The sequence below is a fragment of the Ceratotherium simum genome, chromosome 8 (genome assembly GCF_057802395.1).
Source record: "Ceratotherium simum simum isolate JZ-2026a chromosome 8, ASM5780239v1, whole genome shotgun sequence".
NCBI classification, from domain to species: domain Eukaryota; kingdom Metazoa; phylum Chordata; class Mammalia; order Perissodactyla; family Rhinocerotidae; genus Ceratotherium; species Ceratotherium simum.
In genome coordinates this window covers 6,260,863-6,279,161 of record NC_141907.1, presented here as the reverse complement: position 1 = coordinate 6,279,161, position 18,299 = coordinate 6,260,863, and the positions used below count along the sequence as shown (strand labels likewise).

General features: G+C 49.0%; 1 protein-coding gene across 4 annotated transcripts in view; it reads left to right on the top strand.

The window, feature by feature from the left end:
- Positions 1-17,901, top strand: part of STK32B (serine/threonine kinase 32B) — a 349,018-nt gene extending 331,117 nt beyond the window's left edge. For all 4 annotated transcript variants that reach the window (XM_004432264.3, XM_087434910.1, XM_087434908.1 and 1 more), the window contains one exon: positions 15,901-17,901. In XM_004432264.3, coding sequence (XP_004432321.1) covers positions 15,901-16,039 — 139 coding nt within the window. In that variant the 3' untranslated portion in view covers positions 16,040-17,901. The remainder of the gene's footprint in view (positions 1-15,900) is intronic.
- Positions 17,902-18,299: the final 398 nt, after the last annotated feature.

The following is an 18,299-nucleotide window of genomic DNA, read 5'->3' as shown; positions in this document are numbered from 1 at the left end:
AGGTGTGCTGGGAGCAGTGCCTTTCCCCCAGCCTCTCCCCACCCACCACAGGAAAGTACCCAGGTGGAGGGCTTGGCGGTCCCACCAGGATCTTGTCTGAGCATCACGTCGACCCCTCCATGTCAAACCCCACCCCTGCTCCACGACATACATGGGCAGGGAGCCACGTTGCAACCCCACAGCCCTCCCTGCTGCTTTTTCTCATCTGTAAAAATGGCTGTGAGAAGTCAACTCGTGAGGCGTGATCTGCCCCAAACCAAGAGTTTTCCTTTTAAGCCAACAAAAAAGTGGGACCTGTTCATCCTCCACCCCTTTTTGCAATCCTGTGTTTGAAGCACCTGCTGTGTTGGCACGTGAGTAGCTGGAACATTAAATCAAGTCCCTTCATATCCGACATCAGCCGGGTGGCCAGGCCTGACTGGGTGAGGGACACCGAGACACTGAGCCAGGCTTCCCGTCATAGTCCGCTGGGACCGCGCTGCCCCTGCCTCCTCAGGCAGTCGTCTCCTCTCATTATCTGAGTGCCTGGCCGTCAGCCCGCGACAGCTTGGTCCTGCTCTGTGTGCAGTGGTTGCAGCCCTCTTCATGCAGAGGGCGCTGCAAAGGTGAACCTGAAGGAGGTGCTATGGTCACAGAATACCATCAGAATCACCTAGCAGGGAGTATTAACATTTAGAGTTGTCAGCCCGCGACAGCTTGGTCCTGCTCTGTGTGCAGTGGTTGCAGCCCTCTTCATGCAGAGGGCGCTGCAAAGGTGAACCTGAAGGAGGTGCTATGGTCACAGAATACCATCAGAATCACCTAGCAGGGAGTATTAGCATTTAGAGTTGCTGCACCTGTTATAGGCTGAATTGTGTCCCCCAAAATGATATGTTGACGTTCTAGTCCCCAGTACCTCAGAATGTGACCTTCTTTGGACAGGGGGTTGTTGCAGATGTAAGTAGTTAAGATGAGGTCATATTGGAGTAGAGGGCCCTTAATCCAATACAATTGGTGTCCTGATAAGAAGGGAAGAGGCACAGACACAAAGAGAAGGCTGCGCGATGATGGAGGCAAGAATGGTAGTGACGTGCTCACAAGCCGAGGAACAGCGAGGACTGCCCACAGCCACCAGAAGCCAGGAGAGAGGCCTGGAAGGATTCTCCCTCAGAGCCTCCGGAAGGAATCAACCCTGCTGACACACTGATTTCAGACTTCTGTCCTCCAGAACTGTGAGATGATAAATTTCTGTTTTAAGCTAGCCGGTTGGTAGTACTGTGTTACAGCCACCCTCAGAAACTAACACAGCACCCTTCTGAATCAGAAGCTGAGAGAATAGGCCTGGGGATCTGGATTTTAACGTGTTCTTCAAGTCATTCTGATGCCTAATGGTTTGAGAACTTCTGCGGGAGACCAGTGTGCCCAAACCGTGCATCCTCTAGTTGGTTCTGAGCTGAGTCACAAGAATCCCCACCTAAAACTGCAAACCCTCCCAGCCCTCTGTCTCCCTTGCCCTGGGGTAGTCACCTGCAACTCCAAGCCATTGCAGGCTGAAGGGTGCTCCCAAGGGCCTTAACCACCCTGGACAGCTACCTGCCTCCTGCACGGACCACGTGTGCTTCCTCAGCTAGAGAAAGCTCTCAGGCAGAGAAAAGGTTCTCCTCCCCCCACGTGATGAAGCTGTCATCAGCATGCAGTGCCAAGGGGACATGGGCCGGGCATCACCGCGTCAGCTCCCGTAGAAGATTCTCATTCAGTCCTTCCACAGATATCCATAATCCTGGCCTGGGCCTTGGGACACAGAAGTGGATCTGGCAGGACGCATGTCCTCAGGATGCCCTCAGCCTGCAGGGGAGATGCTGGGGTGCAGATGTGCACGGGCCACTGTGGGGACGTGGAGGACATGTCCTGGGTCCGAGCTCTCTGGACCTCAGTTTCTAAACAGAGAACGAAATTAAAATTAGCCCTACCTAATTGTCCGGAAATGCAGCTTATTATTGGTTAATGGTCTTGGCTGGCGAAAGGCCACGGAGCCAGGTGGAGTGTCTGTTTCCAGGGACTGGGCCGGCCTTTGAAGGCCTTGGCAGCTGAGCTTCCATTAGTTTGAGAGACGCACCGTGGGGCTTCTCCTCCTATTTTTTGCCAAAGATATGAGCAGGGACAATTTTTCCAAAAGATCTTTTCAATAGCATTTGACAAAGTTTGGCAGAATAAGAAGCCCCTGGTGAGAAGGGAGTTTGAGGAGCTGAATTTTCTATGTGTGTCATCTCTTAAAGAAATAAAAATATTTAAAATCCCATTAAAGCAGCCTTTGGAGGCCTTGAAAATGTTACATTTTAAACCTCTAATACTGCATTTGTTATATTTCATGATACTGTTAATAATAATAACCAACATTCGTATATGATTCTATGGTTTTAGATCATGTTCCTTTAATCCCGGGTTTCTCAACCTTGGCACTATTGACATTTGATGACTACTGACATCAGTTCTTTGCTATGGGACTGTCCTGTGCATTATAGGTGTTTCCCAGCCTCCGTGGCCTCTACCCACTAGATAGCAGTAGCACCTTCGTAGTTGTGACAACCAAAATGACCCCAGACGTTGCCAAGTATTCTCTGGCAGGCAAATCGCCCCCAGTTGAGAGCCAGTGCTTTAATCCTTCCTCATCACCTTTTGCGGAGGTACATAGTATTTCCAAGGTCTTGCAGCTCTTAATTGGAATATGAAAGACTTGAAATCTAATCTTCCATCCGCTAGATTCTGGGCTTTTCTGCTACATGTGCTTTATCCAGTTGTCCAGCAGATGTTTATTCAGCATCTCCCTGGGGTCAGGAACCGGGGACACAGCAGGGAGCAGTCCCCTCTTCTCATGGGGCTCACACTCTGATGGAATGAGCTTATGACATTAAGGACGGGGTTACTCTCCCTAAGTGGTGTCTTTGAGGTTTCTCTCCGTGCATCTGGTGGCACAGTGGCTTGCATGGAGTAGATGGCCATTAGGGCACATTTTTATTGGGCACCCACTCTAGGCCATTTAGTCCATACATCCATCCTGTGAGCCATTTGCTTTTTTTTTTTTTTTTTAATTTTTTGTTTATTGCAGTAACATTGGTTTATAACATTGTATAAATTTCAGGTGTACATCGTTATACTTCTATTTCTGCATAGATTACATCATGTTCACCACCCAAATACTAATTACAACCCATCACCACACACATGTGCCGAATTATCCCTTTCGCCCTCCTCCCTCCCCCCTTCCCCTCTGGTAACCACCAATCCAATCTCTGTGTCTATGTGTTTGTTTATTGTTGTTATTATCTACTACTTAATGAAGGAAATCGTACTTATTCCCCCATTTTACAGGTGAAGAAGGGCAGGTACAGAGCGGGGTGAGGGCACACGGCTAAGAGGTGACTGGGGTTCCATGGAGGCAGTCTGGCTCCAGAGCCCAAGCGCTAAATCAAAATGCAAAATGGCCCCTGGCTGTGCGTATTAAACATAGGACAAGGAACTGACACTAGCCCTGTAGACGCCATCTGTTGGTGAACCCGGACATTACAGGTGCGAGATCACACAAATTAACATGACCTCAGTCTGTCTCCTTAACCCTCCTGAGACAACAGCAGCAAGTCACACCACTCTCAGCTGGGGATAGGGGTGGGGCGCCTAGACGGAGGCCATAGCAAGGTAAACAGTCAAAATATATTTAAAGTTTGCTGACTTCATCTGCCCTGGTGGCCTCTCTAGAAGACACTGGCGGTGAGACAGAGACCCTCCATCGTGGCCTGGAGCCACTGGGAGCTGGAAGTAAAAGAGGCATGAAGATGCAGTTCATTTCAGGCTTGGGAAGCGGATGGACGGGGCAGGTCCTGGTCCTGCTGCTCTCGGTGCTGTGAGCATGGTGGGGTCCCAGCCTTTCTGAGCATCCAGCTCCTCATCTGTGCCATCGGGGCTGGGCTGGATGTCAACTATCCTTGACTTGACCAAGGTCCGCCATTTGCAAAGCACTTTGACTCCCCTCTTCTCTCTTCAGCATCCCACGGGGAAGGAAGGAAAGGGTTATACCTACATCTTACAGATTAATCTGCAAAATGGGGAAAACCTTTCCCACTGGCACCTCCCCCAACCCCATTGCTAGGAAGAGGCAAACTTCAAGGATCCAGCCTTCTGAAATCAAGGCCAGCACATTTAGGTTCTCTCCAGTCTTTGAGATTCCAAAGGTGTGGTCCAAACCTCATTTTGTAGGTGAGGATAAAGGAAAGGCGCCAACAGTTGAGAGCACCTGCTGTGTGCTGGACCACGGGGTGGGAGCAGCCTGCGGCCATTATCTCCTTAAATTCTCATTGAAATTCTATCAGTAGGTATTGTCATTCCCCTTTCACAGATGGAGAAACTGATAAAAACCTGCTTCTGACTGCAGTGGTATCTCTGAATCTCAGAAGAGTCTAGAGGCTTTACTGCTCACTGAGGCAAAGGGGAGGGCAGAGCACAGGCGACTGAGTTAGGCTTTCCGGGAACCTGATACACAAAGCAAGGAAGTGCCTTTCTGCCTTTCCAAAGTGCAAGAAACGGCCAGGGAAAATCAGCTCAGGGACCCAGGACAGCAAGAGGAATGTCAGACACACATAAAGGTGGCCTAACAGCCACTAGACTGCAGAATTGCAACAGTTCGTGAAAATCCCCAGTCGGGAAATCACCCAGGTGTCGGGGCCCTCTGTCAGCTTCACTCGGGTCTCAATGAAAGGAAGTTGCAGCCCCGTTAAAAAAGGGTGACTGATCCTGACATATTAATCCAACCAATAAAAGACATGGAAATAAAATGTTGTGGGATTCCAGTAGGCTAAGGGGAAACATGTAGACCCTGACAGAGCCCTGAGTCTATACATCGCCATGTCTCTAAGAAGCACATGCTGGCAGTTGTCCTGCTCAGACTTAAGTCATTTAAAGTGCCATTTATTTTTCCCTTTAATCAGTTTTCTCTAGTAAAAAAGAGGTTCTTTTTTTTTTTTTTTTTGCTGAGGGAGATTAGCCCTGAGCTAACATCTGTTGCCAGTCTTCCTCATTTTTCTTTTCTTGAGGAAGATTAGCCCAAAGCTAACATCTGTGCCAATCTTCCTCTACTTTATATGTGGGTCGCCGCCACAGCATGGCTGACGAGTGGTATAGGTCCCCACCTGAGAACCCGAGAACCCCAGGCCACTGAAGTGGAACACACTGAACCCAACCACTATGCCATGGGGCCAGCCCTGAGGTTCCTTATTTTTTATGTGAAAATTTATAGGCTTTATTGAATCCTTTGTGAAGTGAGACTGCATATAAATTTCAAATTTATAAATAGGATCTAATGGTCTATTTTGGAGTAAATATTGCTGTGGTTGTTGTTTTAATCCTGGTCTAATTTTCTCTGTTACATATAAAAATCTCATTGCTAGCCAATTAAATGAAATTATACTATCATTTTTTGAATATATTGAAAACTTGTTACCTGCCATGCACTGTGCTTGGTGCTTTATATGCATTTACGTTTTATCTAAAATAAATCCTCACCACCACGTTGATTTGTGAGCCGGACATCCAGAGAGAAGGATCCCTTGCCTGAGGTCTCTGGGCCTCAGTCCACTTAGACTTGTGGGTCCACGTGGGTCTGGGGGTTCTCACGCCCGTATTCTTTCCACTGTACCACTCTGACTCTTGCTTTTCATTTTTCACAAATGTAGAGCCTTTCATTAAAATATCCAAGCAAAGTAAGTGAATGGTACTGCTGGGAATGTCTGTGAAAATGGAATACACACAGTGAGATGTTCTGAAGTACGTGCTTAGGGGCAGTTGGTAACTTCTCTCGCGGTCCTCAATGTTGGTTTCCACTGCTTGCTCTAGCTGTGCTCTTACGCCCCGGCGTCTTAAGCAAAAGCCTTAGATTCTCTGCCTGAGACCCCGTGGTTGTGGGTTGCATTGTGTCCCCTCAAAGGGTATGTTGAAGTCCTAGCCCCCAGCACCTGTGAATGTGAGCCCATTTGGAGATAGAGTCTTTGTAGAGGTAATCAGGTTAAGATGATGTGCTACTGGACTAGGGGGGCCCTAAACCCAATGACTGGTGTCCTTATGAGCAGAGAGAGATTTGAAGACAGACAGACACCAGCTTATTGAGAATAGGTTCGGGGAGAAGGCCGTGTGGAGATGGAGGCAGAGATTGGAGTGATGCGGCCACAACCAAGGGACGCCAAGAAGCTGGAGGAGACAAGGAAAGATTCCCCAGAGCCCTGCAGTTGCCTTGAGACTTCTGGCCTCCAGAACCGTGAAAGAATCAATTTCTGTTGTTTTCAGCCACCCAGTTGGTGGGACTTTATTAGGCAGCCCTGGGAAATGAATACACCTTCCAGGGACAAATTAAGATTCCATGGCTGGCAGTGCTGTCTCACCGTCTAACCCTTGGTTTCTCCCAAATTTCAACCAAAATTTTAAGCATGACTATTATTATCAGAAAAGTAATTTTACAAATAAATAATGTAAAATAAATTAAAATTATGCTAATTTAAAAGGATCGACTTTGACACATAAATTAGTGATATTTTAATAAATTTAATAATAATAAATTAGAGTTATTATATATACGTATATGTATACAATTCTCAGAGGTATGATTACAGACTATAAAGTGCCCTATCTTACTGGTTGACCTCTTGACAGTTTCTGAAGCTCTTTCACATAACTTATCATTTTTTAACTTAATTAGAGGTTTGCACTAAGGCAAGGTTCAACCGTCACCCCCATTTTACAGAGAGAAGTGTGAGGCTCAGAGAAGTGCAATGTCTTGCCCAAGACCACTCAGCTGGTGGAGCCTGAAATCAGACTCAGAGCTCCAAATCACAATGGCCCTTGACCATTGCAAAGCTCTGTGTAAAGATAAGGAAGTATTACTGGTCCCATTGCTTAACCTAGGAAAATTGTGGCTCTGGGAGGTTGGAGAGACAGATACCAGCATAAATGGTGAATCCTCTGAGACTGTCATGGCTGCAAAGGATGGAAACAAAAGCAAATGGCTTAGGGGAAATGGGAACTTTTTGGAGGACTCGTGTAGCCACAGGAAGGGCTGGGGTGCAACAGGACCCCAAGGTAGCTAGGACCCGGGCCAAGAACCTTGCCAGCCCTCGCTCCTTCCTTCTCCTAGCAATTTCTTTCTTTCTGCACATCGAAGTCATTTTCTTTTACTGTAAACTAGTTCTTTCTACACAGTGGAAGACATGACTATTGAAAGCTCCAGAGTTTCCCAGCTCTGCCACCAAATGCAAGAAAGTAGATAAAACAGGGAGCTGACGAAAAGGCAAGAAGGAGAAAGTTTTCCTGATCTCAAATTCAAGTATCCCAGAGAATGCCTCGATTGGCCCAGCTTGGGTCAGGGGCCATTCCCTGCACCAATCAAATCTGGCCATTGGAGGAGGACTGTGATTGGTGCTGCTTGGGTCAGGTGCCCACCCTTAGACCAATCAATAGCTGTGACCAGGGAGGTAAGGTCTATACAGAGGTGGCAGCTCCTGTCTGAGTCCAGTGCTGGAAAGGCAAAATAATGGGGGTCCACTCCACTTGCACAGTAAAGATGGTATTGTAGGGTTAATAGAGTCCAGGAGAGGAAAGAGTAGGGAGTGACAGATGTTGAGGGCTGGGACAGGTTAGTAAAGAAAAGGGAGGTGGTCCCATTTGGCTGCCCACCTGACCTCCTCTCTTCCTCTGGACAGGTGGAACATGGTAACCACAGGTGGATGGGGGCAGAGGAGTGAGGGGACAGAGAGGGCTGGCTGCCCAGGCATGGAGGTAGTGGCCCCAAAGTGGACCACTAACTCAGGCCCTTGACCATCAAAAAGTTCCTTCCTGTCTGGAGCCACAGGGATTTCCCATGGGACCTCTCTGGCCCAGAATTGGACTGAGGCCATTATTCACCAACAGACCAGTGTCCGGACCTCCAGATCACCTCCCGACACGACACCCAGGTACAAACCCCCAATCTCGGTGGCTAACAAAAACAAAGGTTTGTTTCTTGTTCACACTGTATGTCCATGGCAGGTCAGCTGGGGGTGCCACTCCCATGTCACCATCATCCTCCTCATTCCAGGACCCAGGCTGAGGGAGCATCTCTGGAACATTGAGTCACAATGACAGAGGGAAGGAGACTTTGAGAGAGTCTCTCACTGGCAATGCTTCAGCCTGATGGTAGTACTTCTACTCACACTTGTTGGCCCAGGGGAGCCTGGAAGTGCAATTCTGCCACGTGCCAGGAGAGGGGTAAATCAGAACGTTTAGTGAACACCATTAGTGACTCCCCATCCATCAGGTCCCCCGCACAGCCCCTTCCTCTGCACCCACACAGGAATAATGGGTATCAGCAAGGACCCAGTGAGTCTAACTCTTATGCCAGCTCAGACACAGAAGATCAGCCTCACCTCTAAATCTAGAGAGAAATCTGCTAGTGTCACTGTACAGGAAGGTGCACTTGGCTGGGAAGATAGGAAGAGCGAAGTCCTCCATGTGAGCCCGGCCCCCCCCCGACAAGCTGTGTGACCTACCACTAGTTGCTCGTCTCTTTATGCCCCTTTCTCACCCTCACAATGGGCATTGTTAATTCTTATCCGGAAGAGTGGATGTGGGTATTAAATGAAGAGCTATTGAATGAGAGGGCTTTCAGCATCTCAATCCCCATTACTCAGAAGCCTGAGACTACCATCCCTTCCGTCTTTCCAGAGCTGATCTATTTGCAAAGGAGTATAGAGAGGGAGAGGATGGTAAGATAATCCTCTACATTTTGCTGTATCCCACCCGTGGAGTAGCTGACACCGTCCATTTGAAGACTTCCTCAAATACGTTTTGCTTCCAGCAACAGCAGATAAAACAAGATTTTAATGCTTCCGGCCAAAGGCTGTTATTGAATTTGTGAGACAAGCCTTGCATACAAGGTGATCTTCCTAATAAGTGATGAGGTTTGAAAGTGAAACAGCTAGTTAAACAGAGTTTTTACTTAAGGAAGAGACATCTCATGGGAGACTGGAAAAATGTATCAGTCAGAGTCCCAGAAGAAATACTCCAAGGAGAATTTATTTATGAAAGACCAACTACAAAAGTGTGGGTGCAGGGCATCATAAAGGCTAGTGCAGTAAACTGGGTCTTCATAAAAGCCAAGGTGTTTCCACATGGAGACTGGAAGAGATGAGGAGAGGGAGGCCTTCCGAGGAGAGGGCTGCCTCGATGGGAGCAGTGACCTTCCAGTGTTCCCAGCAGCTCAAGGCGACAGTGCAGGGAGAGGGCTGGGGACTAGATGCCCACACTTGACTGCCCTTGCTTCCTGCTGATCTCTGCCTGGGCTCCTCACTGGCCAAGCCCAGCTGGAAGCCCAGGGGCGTGGGAGCCTTTGATATGGTCCCGGGGAGTCAGACTCCCAGGCTGGAGAGGAGGCGGAGAGTGGGGCAGAGTGGATCTGGGGGACAAGAGAAGACAGTCAGCCCAGAGGGCTTCTAAGAATTGAAGGAGTGTCCTGAGAGAGAAAAATTAGAATCGCCTGAATAATTCCAGAAAGCACACCACAGGCCACTGGGGAGGAGCTATCAGGCAGCAGAATTCATGTAGAATTCTCAGTTTCAATTCTACATGAAAGGAAAGTTTCTAAGGATTTGAGCTGGTCCCACGTGGAATGGGCTATGTTGGAAGATGGGGAGCAGGGTTTTGGTAAGACTGGCTGGGTCTCTGCTAGGGACACTAGAGAAGGGATTCTTGCAGTGTGCGCACAGTTAGACCAGGCGGCTTTTTGCTTTCTTCCCTTCAATGTCCACCCCCCCCATCCCCAACCAGGCAACCGTTGTTCAATTTGGTGTATGCCCTTCCAGAACTTTCTAGTAATTTCAACTCTGGTTTTTATGAACCATAGAGAGTCAGTATACATAACAGCCAAGAGCAGACTCGGGAGTCAGACTGCCTGGGTTTGCATCCTGATCCTTGCTGGCTTTGTGACCTTGGACCTCACAGTAGTGCCTCAGTTTCCTCGTCTGTAAAACAGGGTGTTGATACCTACTTCATAGGGTTGTTGTAAGGACAAGTGAGTTAACACATGTTAAGTGCTTAACAGCCCCTACCACATAATCAGTCAGCACTACACAAGTGTTTGCTGGTAATAATAATTATGAACAAAATTATCAGACCAATATAGTGCCATATCAATTATGTGCTGTGTCAAACATGATTTTCCCTGAATTTTTTACCAACATATACACACGCATAGACACAAAATAACAGACAACCTATCCCAGCTCCCTCAGCCACAAGAGAGAAAGCTCCACGCATGTCAACTCATGCAAATTGTCCACAAAAGGCTGTGAGCTCGCCAATTCTGCAAATGGCAATCCAATTTTGTCCAGCTAGGACACCCTGTTACTCCGTTGAATTACGACCGGCCTCCTTGCCCCCTTGGCATGCTGAGACAGAGCCTACCGACCTGTGCAAACCCCCTGCTGATGCAGGGGGAAAACCCAGCTGGGCATTTATCCCTTTATTGGCCTGCCCATCCTCCCTGCACAGGTTGTGCATCTGCCCCAGGCTGTTCACAAGGCCAGGTGCTGTGAAGACACAGGTGGCGTGCTGTGGCCCTTGCCCAGTGGAGGTGAGACCCGTAACCAGGCAGGAGACCCCGTTCCAGTTCTGTGCCCTGGCCCTCCCTGATTAGTGAACCCCTCCGCCCCCTACTGTGACTCCTGGAGCTGGATTCCCCCCTCCTCAGCCTGTTGTCCTGTTTCTCCCACTTCTGGGTCCCGACCCTCAGCCCCTCCGTGTGTACTCCATTCCAGTACCCTCCACTCCTCCGTGTCTTCTGCCCTGACCTCCCAGGAGGAGGCCTGCAGAACCGTCTGTGGGGACCTCCTTGCCGGGAGACATCATCAGAACCACGGCAGGAAGTTAAGTTTTACTTACTGATCCTCAGTTTCCCCACCAGCAAAATGGGAGTATCTCCCCACTGCAATCATCATCATGAAAATAGCTGCCCTTTGTAAAGTGCCTGCTCCAGGGCAGCGGAAAGCACACATTAGTTCACCTTCTCCTTTAAGGAAGCGTTGTCCCCATGTTACAGTGAAGGGAAGAGGCTGAAAGAAGTGGTGCAGGTGCCCCAGGCCACTCAGCAGGCAACAGCGAAGCTGGGATTCTGCTTTGATTCTGTAAGACTCCAAAGCCTGCGTTCTCCCACTACACCGCACGGCCGCTCCGGAATTCTCCAGTCAGGAACGACGTGCAGGAGACAAGTGAAATGATGCGAGTAGGTGTGAAAGCACTTAAGAGTGTTTCTCTTTGTAAAGCACACTGCGGAGGCGAAAGCTGGTCTCTCTCATGCAGGAGGGCCGGCCTCGTCTGCGGGCCGTCTACTGGAGGTTGATGTTGGTATTAAACATCAATACCAAGACTCCATCCTTGGTATGTGAAATAGCTTGATTTGATGTTAGTTTGATTGCAATCATTTTATTTTAGTCCTGTGTGGAGCTTTGCCTTTGAAAAATGCCTTCAGCCCAATTTATTACCCATTTTAATATGTGTCCTACTCTTGCTGATAGAGGTTCTCTGTGACAGAGCACTGCCTTCTGGCATCTCATGGCTGGGTTCAGGAGGCTGAGAGTGCTCACATCCCTCGCTCAGAATTCTGGTCACAAAGCTGACAATCAATTTGATAAGTTGCTGAGAAAATTAAATGTTCCTGCCATTGCAGAGATAGCTGGCCAATTTGCATTGCAGACTTGAGCTACACCTAGTAGGATATGTAAAATGCTTTTTCATTTCCTCCTGAGTTATAGATAACTGGGCTGTGGGCTAGTCATATAAGTGAGCTCTCCGAGCCAACCATAATGGTTTCATATCTCTGTCGTGGTTCACAGATTCTTATTTGAGCAACGTGAGCCTTTCTAATTCCTTCAGAACATAGAGAAATCATTGCATGCTCTTCTCCTTCCAGGTCCAGATTGAATGGCATAGGTTTCAGTGGAAAGAACAGGGATGTTGGAGACAGAGAGCCCTGGGTTTGAAGCCAGCCTCCCAAAGTCACATGGCTAGTAAGTGGCAGACCCAGGGGTAGAAACAGCCTGGCTCTAAGCCCAGCCCCTTAACGCTATGTCATACTGCTTCCTTCCAGCAGACACTTCCTCACAGTGAACGTTCAGTGTGTTCTCTGTCCTGCTCCCCAGCCCGTTCAACTGTGAGCCTGGCACACAGAGCCTGGCCCACAGATAATACTGGTGGAAATGATGAGTGAAAGGATAGGGGGATGAATGGGTGGATGGGTGGAGGGTGGATAGGCATTGATCAGATGGGTGAGTGCCAGTGATGAATGGAAATATGGGAGTAGATGGATGAATGGATAAGCAGAAGAGTGGTGGATAGATAGTTAGATAGGTGGATAGATAGTGGATGAATAGGTGATGGATGGGGTGTGGATGGGTGGGTTGATGGGTAAATAGGGGGTATATGGGTGGATCAATGGATGGGTGGATAGTGAATGGATGAATTGATGGGTGAATGGAGGGATGAGTACATAGGTGGATGAGTAGATGGAGGGGGGTGGTAGATGGATGGATGGATTGATATATGGGTAGATGATGAATGGATGACATAGATAGATAGATCAATGGGTGAATATGTGGATGTGCAGGTGTATGGGAGGGGGACAGGTGATTAGGTCAGTCAATGAGGGGTGGATAGACAGGTGAGTGGGGTGGAGAGGATTGAGGGTAGATGATGGACATATGGGAGTGTGTGGATAACTGGATGGATGGGTGAATGAATGGGTGGGAGACGAGTCGGTGGTGGTGAGTGAGTAGATGGGTAAATAGAGGATGTATGAGGGATCAATGGATGGGTGGATAGTGAATAGATGAAATGGATGGACAGGTGCATAGGTGGATAATTAGATAAATGGATGAGTATTGTATGCCGGTCTCAGCCAGTTGATAACTAATGTTGTGACTGAACTGGCCTTTGTACTTCTTATGATTGCAACATGCCCTCAGCAATAACCATCAGGAAACTTCAGGAAAAAAAAGTTTTGCTATTTACAGGTCCTGGAAATTGCATGGCACACCTGGGGCCACACAGCAAGGTCACGGGTGGGGGTGCTGGGGGAGAGAGAGTGAGCCTGGGGTTCTACTTTTATTGGGGTCAAGGGTGGGGGCCTAGGGTTTCAAGGGCTCACTCTTTATTGGTGAATTTAATATGTAAGAGCAAGAAAAATAAAAAAATAAAATGTAAGAGCAAGAATTTGAAGCACAGGAAGAGAAAAAACAAGGGGCCCAAATGGTCAGTTATGGAAATCAACCAAGATCTCTAAAACAAAGGAGCCTGCAGTGGGGAAGACAGCCTGGCTCTTTATCTAGTCACGTGGCTGGCAATGCGTTTGTTCAAGATAGCCCTCTTTGAAGAGGATGCCTCTGCAATCAAAGCTTAAGTCAGGCACTTGCATTACAAAAAGAAAAGCCAACTATCAGGGCTAACACTACAATGAAGAGAAGATAGGTAGATAGACAGTCATATTGGTAGATGGGTGAATGATGAATGGAGGAGGTAGATAGATGGATGTGTGTGTGTATGGGAGGTGGATGGGTGGGTGGGTGAAGAGGTAAGTGGATGAGGGGTGGACAGGTAGGTGAGTAGGAGTGGACAGGTGGGGGTGGGGGTGGGAAAGATGGATGGACATATGGGAGTGGATGGATGGATGGATGGATGGAGGGGGTAAACTAATGGGCAGATGGACCAGGAAATAGGTGGATAGGTGGACAGAAAATGGATGGGTGAGAGGATGCATTTATGGATGAGTGGATGGTGGAGGGATGGTGAATGGTTGGTGGGTGGGAGTGCAGATGTAGGGGGAGAAATGCAGGCTTTGGAGCCTCCCAGAACTAGATTAGAATCCCAGCTCTCTAGGCTGTAGGTGAACAGGTGGCTGCCCATAGAAGGGTCCTTCCTTCTTGATTCTGCCTCCTTGGCTCACACTGAACCTGGTGGTAGGTTGCAAGAGGCATGACCCACACCTCATTTAGTCACCGCTCTGGGCCTCCAGTACTCGTGGTCACAGTATTCTATGTATGACCCTCCATAGAGAAGCGGAGACTTGAAATAGCTAATTCTATTCCTCTGGCCTACTCCTCCTACTTTAGCTCTGACCAAAAGGAGGTGCCAGAGTGGCTGAAACTGTCACCTCCAGAGAGGACTCTGGTCCACACTGCAGTGTTCTTTTCCACTTTCTTTGCCTTCCTTCACTGGCATCTCTTCATTTCAAATCTCCACCCTCCCTCCCTCCCTCCCTCCAGCTACCCACATTCTATACCAGTCCTTAAAGTCCAGCTCAAATGCTGCCTCCTACAGGAAGCCTTCTCTGATCCACACAAGATTTCAGAATCCATCTCTCACTCATCGGGCTCTCTCATCACTATGCTGCATCTTTGTCCTCTGGATCCCAGCCCTGTCCGCTGGGTCCTGACCCTACTCCACTAGGATGACGTGTTGTAACCCTGACCACCTTTCCCAGTCGTCCTTCCTGAGAGCCGCAAGCCTCGGGGGTGGAGGGACTGCTCACCTGGTCCTGGTCCCTGCAGGTGGACAGAGGGCAGGAGGCAGGCACCGCCAAGTCGCTGCCTTAGAAAAGACCGTGTTGCTGCTGGTATTTTAGTAACCTGAAGGACTCACTCAAATAGGGCACTGTGCGCACGCTAGGCATCCCCACCACGCACTAGCGCACACACACACAGCTGTGATCCGTCTGAGGCCGTGGACGGTGTCGTACTCATCTGGGGATCATCCACAGTGCTCTGCACATGACAAGCACACCCAGGTGTTTGCTGGAAGGAACGACGCTTCCATTTAAACCAGGCGATAGGTCTGCGCTCCGTTTGACAGAACAGGCTAATGTAAAAAAAACATAAAAGGCTGAAACCTGTGTCTTTCGGAACAAGGAAGAACTGTAATATTATTATTTCTGGCTCTGTACCAGATGTTTCACATGCATTCTCTCTGCTTCCCCTTAGCCTCCTGCCAAGTGCATGATACTGTCCCCGGGTTTAGATAGGGAAACTGAGGCTCAGAAGAAGATAGGCAGGTTGACCCCTTGGCCCAAGTAGCCAGTGTTGAGAGCCAGGGTTTGAGGTGAGTTCTTCCCATTCTCGGACTTCTTACTGCCTCCTTAAATGTCTCAATTCCATTTTTTCCTGCACCATCCACATGCAGTGACAGCTGTGGGATAGGGTGTGAACCTGAACTTGAAGATCAGAAAGAGAGGGATGCTGACATCTTAAATCATGTGGAAGGTGACCAGCTGCCCAGCTGCTAAGAAATGCAATGTTCAGAATCAAACTCCCTTAACACAGTCCATCACGGGCTCTTTTGTTAAGTCTGGGTGCTCATCTGTTTGGATGTTTATTTGTGGGACAATTTGCTTAGTGCCCGTCTCCCCCTTTAGACCGTGAGCTCCATGAGGACAGAGACTGTGACTGCTTTGCTCGCCAGGGTCTCCTCTGCTCCCAGGCCTGGTGGCTGGTACCTCAGTGGGCATTCACTGAATATATGAATGAATGATGCGGGGGCTCACCACCTTTACTGACTGCGTGAACTCAGGCAAATTACATACCTGATCCCCTGTAGACTTCACGAGGTGCCGTGAGGGAGGAATTATGACCTCCATTTTACAGATAAAGAAACTGAGGCTCTCTGTGTTAGGTGACTCACCTGGGCGCACCCGAGCTGGGCTTTGGCCCCAGGCCTGCCTGGCTGCAGAGCACAGCACTCTAGACCAGGCCCAGGGAAGGTGTGGGCTGAAGGCTTCTCAGTCGCTCTGCCTCCCCTGACGTGTCTCCTGGACATCCCCAGCCCCGTGTCGCTAACTCAGGTCTGTGCTGTGCTTCTTTGCAGGCTGAGGAGGCAGCAGGGGCAGAGCGGCCAGCTCTTGGACCCGGAGGGCCGAGCTGGGAGCCAGGCCCAGGGCAAGCTCCAGGACGGGTGCAACAACAACATTCTCGCCCACGCCTGCTCCCGGGGCTGCAGCAGCTAAGCCACCACCTGCGGCTGCCCGGCGGGACTGCACACATCTCTGCCCTGCCCACCAGCAGCCCGTCTCCATGCCACAATGGTCCCTATCTCACCCCTGACAACATCAGATGCAGAAAGAGCCCTGGGCTCCTAGTAGGGAAGCCAGAGTTCTGATCTCAGCTGCCCGACTGATTCCCTGCGCGACCTTGGACAAGTCTTGCCCTTCCTGTGCCTCAGTTTTCTGCATCTGCCAAAGGGGTTCAGCAGCTCTCCACCCCACCTCTAATTACAAGGTTATTGGGAGAATCCATTTGGGAAGCAGACATCCAAAACCTTTGAAATTTATAAAATTGTTTACACATGCAAAATATACCCTGATATTTGAAGTGTACTCCCACCTCCCAAAGCAATTAGAGCATCACAACTTTGCAATTCGGTCCATCCTGGCTCATTAGACAGTACTTTTGAAGTGCAGCCCAACGGCACAAGAAACATGTGATGTGTCTGCCCTTCCCATGGAAACACCATTCTCGGATCCTGGTGCAAAACTTAAAGTGTCTTCATTTGCATTCTCTGCCTGGCCAGTCCTGACCTGAGATGGCGCGGCCTGCAGCCCAGCCTGGTCCCCCAGGTCTTGGTGCTGCAGAGGCACTTCTCCCTCCTTCACTGATGACTGCCCCCTCTCCTTTAATTTCAGCAGGCCCCGCCCCCACCCCACCCCTGGGGCTGGGATGGCAAGTAGATGCCCATTCAGAAGGTCAAGTCACTGAGCATCGGCCACTCCTGTAGAATGTCATCAGAGTCCCTCCCAAAACCCAGGCCCGCAGCAGAACTCTCAGTCTCCATCCCCTTCCAGGATTTCTTTCCTGGAAGGGTATAAAGTGGTCTCATCAGCATTGTCTCAAAGAGGGTCCCCAACTGCCATTGACGGGGCAGCCCCATCTTGATAAATCAGGAAGCATGCATGTTTAGAAAGTTTATTCTAAGAGGACACTGTAAACAAAACAAAAAACAAATGACGTGATGATCTATTCAGGGAGCACTTTGCCTTTGAATTGGGAGATGCTGTGGCATCGAGGATGAAGCTTAGACTTGGAGGGGGACCTGTGTTCAGATCTAGCCCTGCTCTTTATTAACCGGGGACCTTAGCAAATTGTGTAATCACCTGTCAAGTTTCCTCGTTTTATAGTGAAGACAATAAAACTAACCTTGCAGGGTTGTTATAGGGTTAATAACATCCTGTGTGGAACGCACCCAGTACATACCACTCACTGAATGGTAGCCATCTTTTCTCAGCAGCGTCATCATCATTTGGAGAAAGTTTCCCAATTAACTCATTTGGCAGGTCAGTTTTCTGTAGAAACAAGCCTGGTGTTTAGGATTCTTTGAACTTTTCTTCCTGGAGTCTTCGATATCCGTATATCCCTGTTAAAGTTCAATTGTGTGTTTATTTTTTTATCCAACTTCCAATTTTCACTTTTTACATCATAAATCAATCCTTGGGGCTGTCAATGTCATCTCTTAGATTTCTTAAGAGACATTTTAATGTATGGTGTGTTTTTATATTTTTATTTAAAAAACAAAAAGAAATCGTTATTGTTTTCCTCCTTTGAACCGAGGCTATGTCTAGACTGTGTTGTCCACAGAAGTCTCCTTGTCTTGCACACGTTTCATTCTTCATTCCCCGTCGGCACCGTCCTGTCCTCTCCAGGAAACAGCGGGGCTGCTTCTCTCTCCACTGTGACCCTGGCAGCACTTGGAACTTCTCGCTGGGCTGAGTTCACGAATGAGGGGTAGGAGCAGGAAGTAGCCCGAGAGATGCTGGATTTCCTGGCTCCATTCAAGTAGGCGGTGTTCCTTGTTCAGAATAAACTATTTCTTGGACATTGTTTCTTACAACTTAGTTTTCATTCAGGGTTGGGTGGGATGGGCGATGTCCTCTTGGAGTCAAGAGGCTCAAGTTAAATTAGTGCCCGCTGGGCCGGCCCGGTGGCGCAAGCGGTTAAGTGCGCGAGCTTCGCTGCGGCAGCCCGGGGTTCGCTGGTTCGGATCCCGGGCGCGCACCGACGCACTGCTTGGCAAGCCATGCTGTGGCGGCGTCCCATATAAAGTGGAGGAAGATGGGCACACATGTTAGCCCAGGCCCGTCTTCCTCAGCAAAAAAAGAGGAGGATTGGCGGATGTTAGCACAGGGCTGATCTCCTCATAAAAAAAAAAAAAAAAAAAAAAAAAATTAGTGCCCGCTGGGTGGGGGTAGGGGGAGGGGTAGGATACCAAATCAG